Source organism: Dipodomys ordii, unplaced genomic scaffold, assembly GCF_000151885.1.
Source record: "Dipodomys ordii isolate 6190 unplaced genomic scaffold, Dord_2.0 Scaffold103, whole genome shotgun sequence".
NCBI classification, from domain to species: domain Eukaryota; kingdom Metazoa; phylum Chordata; class Mammalia; order Rodentia; family Heteromyidae; genus Dipodomys; species Dipodomys ordii.
Window position 1 is genome coordinate 3,219,649 of NW_012267319.1, and position 4,773 is coordinate 3,224,421.

At 64.7% G+C, this 4,773-nt stretch overlaps 1 protein-coding gene across 1 annotated transcript in view; it reads left to right on the top strand.

Annotated features, from left to right (window-relative positions):
• Positions 1 to 4,773, top strand: part of Trpm2 (transient receptor potential cation channel, subfamily M, member 2) — a 90,636-nt gene that overhangs the window by 76,189 nt on the left and 9,674 nt on the right. Inside the window, 3 exon segments of the mRNA XM_013027363.1 lie at positions 2,259 to 2,346; positions 3,141 to 3,228; positions 4,009 to 4,166. Coding sequence (XP_012882817.1) covers positions 2,259 to 2,346; positions 3,141 to 3,228; positions 4,009 to 4,166 — 334 coding nt within the window.

Sequence of the window (4,773 nt, forward strand, 5' to 3'; positions counted from 1 at the left end):
TGGTGGTGGTGGTGTTGATGGTGGTGATGATGGTGGTGGTGATGATGGTGATGATGATGCTGGTGATGGTTGTGGTCATGGTGGTGGTGATGGTGATGATGATGGTGGTGATGGTGGTGGTGGTGGTGGTGGTGGTGGTGGTAGTGGTGGTGATGGTGATGGTGGACATGCTGGCGATGGTGGTGGTAAAGGCGATGGCAGGGGTGGTGGGGATGGTTAGACGTAGATCTACCTTGATGGGAAGCTACGTCTACCTCCCCTGCTAGGTGAGCTGAGCACTGGTGCTGTTTGCTGGGGTCTGGGCACAGTGTCACCCAGTCAATCCTTGGTGTGATGCGTGTTTGGCGCAGTCTTTCCCAGAGGGAAGCAGGGCTTGTTCCACGCTTCTCGCGGTCCTGCCTTCCCACCTTGTCCTGAGACCCAGCCGTGACCTTAGGAGCACCTGGTTAGTTGCAGGCTTTGTGGGCTGGTTGGGTGGTTGGTGGCTGTGTGTGTGTGTGTGTGTGTGTGTGTGTGTGTGTGTCCGTGTGTCCTCAGTGGAGATGTGAGAGCCACCAGAGCAGGGACAGAATTCCACACGTCCCACGGGATTGTGGGAGCCTGGCTCCCAGCATCCTGGCAGACCCTCAGTAAATCCTGTGCCGCTCGGGAACCGAGGCGGGTCCCTGGCCTGTGACCCCGGGTGCATAGGTCTCCGCCATTCTTCTGATCGGATAACAGAAGAGGTGGTTCCCGGGATTCACGCAGTGTCTGATGGTCTCTTGTCTGTCTTGATGGACCACCTGGTCCTGCGCCATTTGACATTGGGGTGTGGTGCCCAGGGCCACCCGGGAGAGGGTGCCCACATGCCAGGTGCCCCTGCAGCAGGATGGGCCCCGCAGCTGGCGTCTGAACAGCGGATGGTCAGTGTGGCCAGCACGAGGCCTGACCGCTGCAGCGTGCCCAGCGCTTGCTGCCGACGAGCTCGCATCCTCATTGAATCCTGCCACCGAGAGGCCCTGCGCTCCATCGAGGGAAGGGCTCAGCTGTCCAGCAGGCTGCCCAGCGAGCACCGGGCTGCCTGGACTTGAACGCCAGCCCCTTGGTGGTGTCCTGCTTAGGGAATCGGGCTGGCCACAGGAAATCCGCCCAAGTCTCTCCCCAGCTTCCCAAAGCTGTGCTGATCTGACGCCTGATCTTCAGCCTGTGGCCCAGAGGCACAGGCTCCCCGATTATGTCCCAAGATTGAAATGCATAATTAAGAAATACATCTTACCAAGGAAGTCCCTTCAGAATGTGTGTGCGCCCGCGGTAACTGCTATGAGGTCTGTTACATTTTAGAAGACCCAACTGGCGCGTCTGGGAGTCTAAGAAAAATCACTGTGCTTCCATGGACAAGATCTTCCAAAACCCAGGACAGCAGGGGTGGTGAGAGAGGCCCTGGCCCTTCAGGTGACTGGGACTAGGCCGGGGCCTCTGCGGGGACGGAGGGCCGGGGAGGCCTCTGGCGAGTGACCCACCAGGCCAGGGGAGCCTCACGGCGGAGCGGCTGCTGGCGGAGCGGGGTTTCGTCCACAGGTGTGAACACTTCCTGCATCTCTTAGTGACCAAATCACTGGGGTCGAAAGCCGTGGTAATAACTGCCCTTGCACACTCCAAGGCTGTCTGGGAAAGCAAAGTGGGGGCATTAACGTGGCTTCTGGGTTAAGCAGTGCACGGCAGGGACAGTCAACCCTGGGTCTCCAACGCGGTCCTCTTCTTCCCTCCCCGCCAGGGCTGGGTGCCACGCGCAGGGACACTCGCCAGCCACAGAAACGCTCGCTCACGTCACACAGTAGTGTTGCAGGTGGACCTGGGGTGGGAAGAAGGAAAGAAAGAAAAGCAGAGCCAGGGGATGCTCAGGCCACGTGCTGGCCACGGAGCTGCCAGTGGGCAAGGTGGGGGGAATCCCCGCAGGTTAGCGAAGTAGAGCAAGCCCCGGTGCTCCCCAGCCAGACACCAGCACCCGCGAGCTCCTGAAGCAGCTTCGGTGCGGACAGAGCAGGTGGCCACCTGTGCGAGTCCCCAGGAGCTGACCTTGCTGTGTGTGTCCCTCCGCCGCGGGGGCCTGGCTGGTGTCCACTCCGTGGCTCACCTCTGGGGCCCTAGGTGGCAGGCATGTGCGTTAACCGCTTTCGTTAGGAGGAAGGCCGGCTCGCCGTTTTCCAAGGCCCGACGTCTACGGCGCTTCCCGGGCCCCGGCAGCTGGCCGCAGCCAGCTCAGCGGTGTTCTCTTTCAGAGTGGACGCCATGGTGAGCCTGCTGGACATGGACCATGTGAAGAGGTCAGGCTCCATGGAGCAGAGACTGGTCGCCCTGGAGGAGCAGGTGGGGTGGGGGTGGGGAGTGGGGGACGGGGCGGGGGAGGGCGCAGGGCGTGGGCTCCTTCTGCTGAGTGACAGCGGAGTGTGGGAATGAGGGGGCACAGTAGAGGGGTTGGGGGTTCTGGAGTCACTCTCCACCCCTTCAGGGGTCCTGTGGGCTGAGTGTGAGCTCCCCCTCACCTCGGGGGGCCAGAAGCCCAGGTCCCAGTGTCCTGGGGCTCTGCTTCTTCTGGGGCTCTGGGGCCCCCAGCATGTGGCCACCTTACTCTGGTCTCCCTCTCATGACCCCCTTCCGTGCATGGATCCCAGTCTTGTTGAGGCTGTAAGTCCTTGGACGGAGGACCTGCTTTAATGCACTGAAACCTCATCTTGGCTCATGGCATCTGCCAAGACTATATTTTCCATGTAGGGTCCCATTGCGATGCTCCCAGAGGGCATAGTGTTTGGGGGACCCTGCACCCGCACAGGGCACTCACAGACCGTCCGGGACCGGGAGAGGTGTGGTCTCCGGAGTCGGGGAGGGGTCCCGAAGGCGGCTGCTGAGCAGGCTGGCCGGGCAGCACAGGGGCGCACCTGCTTCCCCCGGGGTCCCCTGGGGTCTGTGCCTCGTGGATGCCCCCTTGACATAGAGCAGTGAGTTGTTCTGGGCTGTACTGAGCACGGACAGCGCCCGCGCTCCCCGCAGCTGGAGCGGGGTGTGGGGGCCCCGGGGCCTGGGCCTGCCCGGCCTGGAGGGGCGGTAGGTCAGGAGATGTGGACATGGGTGCCAGGCGCGTCCTCCCCGGACATGCTTTCCAGGTGACCCAGACCGCCCGGGCCCTGCAGTGGATCGTGACCTCACTCAAGGACTCTGGCTTTGGTGCGGCAGTGGAGGCTCCCACTCTGGGTGAGCGTGTGCCTGGGCCGTTGGAGGGTCTCGTGAGGAAGGCCTTGCCTGTGGGGGCCGAGTCCCCCCGCCCCCCTCCCCACCCCACCCCAGACCTCATCCCAGACTCCGCCCCCAGACCCAGCCTGCCTCCCCAGCTTGGCAGGTGGCTGGACTCCCAGGGGTCAGCCTGGCCCACCGCCGGCCCCCGAGCCACTTGCCAGTTGGGTTTGGGGGGGGCGTGGTGTCCAGTATCTCAGACCATCGCTGCGACTCAGTCACAGAAGGCTGCGTCCAGGTCCCTAACTGGCCTGGCCAGGGACACAGCTGGCGCTCCTGGGTATGGTGCCCCAGCCGCAGGCAGCCTGGACTGGCAGCCTTCCCAGTGGCCCTGACCATGGCTGACGTGGCTGGGCCAAGCACAGTGGTACCAGGGCTATGCTGCCCTGAGCGGCCTGTGTCCTCTCTGGGCTGGTGAGGGGGAGGAGGGGGGAGGGAGGGGGAGGGCTGTCCACTTGAGCTGGCTTTTGCTGCCCGGTGGTGTGGAGGTGGAGCTGGTAGGCGCTAGGGAAAGGAGCAGAAGGAAATGGCTGTTGTGCAGGCGCCTGAGCCCTGCACCCCTGCCCCCACCCCCGCCCCGCGCCGGGCTCAGCCCTGCACCCCTGCCCCCCCTTCCCGTGCCAGGCTCAGCCCTGCACCCCTGCCCCCCGCCCCGCACCGTGCACAGCCCTGCACCCCTGCCCCCCGCCCCGCACCGGGCTCAGCCCTTAACACCCTTAACACCCATGTGGCCCTGTCCAGTGCCGCCGAAGGCCTGCGAGGAGCTGGACGGGGAGCCCGGCGTCAGGAAGAAGGCGGAAGAGCTGGGGGACAGCTACCACGTGCACGCCCGCCACCTCCTCTACCCCAGCTCCCGGGTCTCCCGCTTCCCGGTGCCCAATGAGAAGGTGCCGTGGGAGGTGAGCGCCGGCCCCCTGCGTCGGGGGTGGGGGGGGGCAGGGGCGGCGGGGGGACATCCGCCCAGCCCTTGCGCCATCATGGCGGCCTTTGCCTGCTGCGGGGCCTCGCCGGCCCTGTGTCGGGTGGCCTTTGCTGGACAGATAGGAAACCGAGGTACATGGTCGTTCACATGGTCCACACAGCTGGACAGGTGGAGGCCCGGTAGATGCTGTCACCCGCTCGATCTCCCCCCTCCCGGCCCCCATCCTCGGTGAGCAGCTGCCCCCTCCCCCGTGCCAGCCACGGGGACACAGTGGCAGGGAGATGGAGGATGACCTGGAGAGGGATACCCTGACACCCTCTCCTGGCCCTTCTGGAACATTCTTCCTCTCTGTACTGCTTGGAGTCCTCTGACCCCCAGGGTCCCCCCTAGCTCCAGTCCCTCCCTGTGAGGTCCAGCCCCTCTGCCTGGTCTGCGTGGGGCCCTTCCCGGGGCGGCCCGGGCGTGCCGGGGCTCTGGCCCTGCAGGGCTGTGCTCTGGTCTGTCCCCGTGAGACCCTCAGAACCCCCCACCCTGCCACAGACAGAGTTCCTGATCTACCCCCCCCCCCCCGCCACAGACTGAGT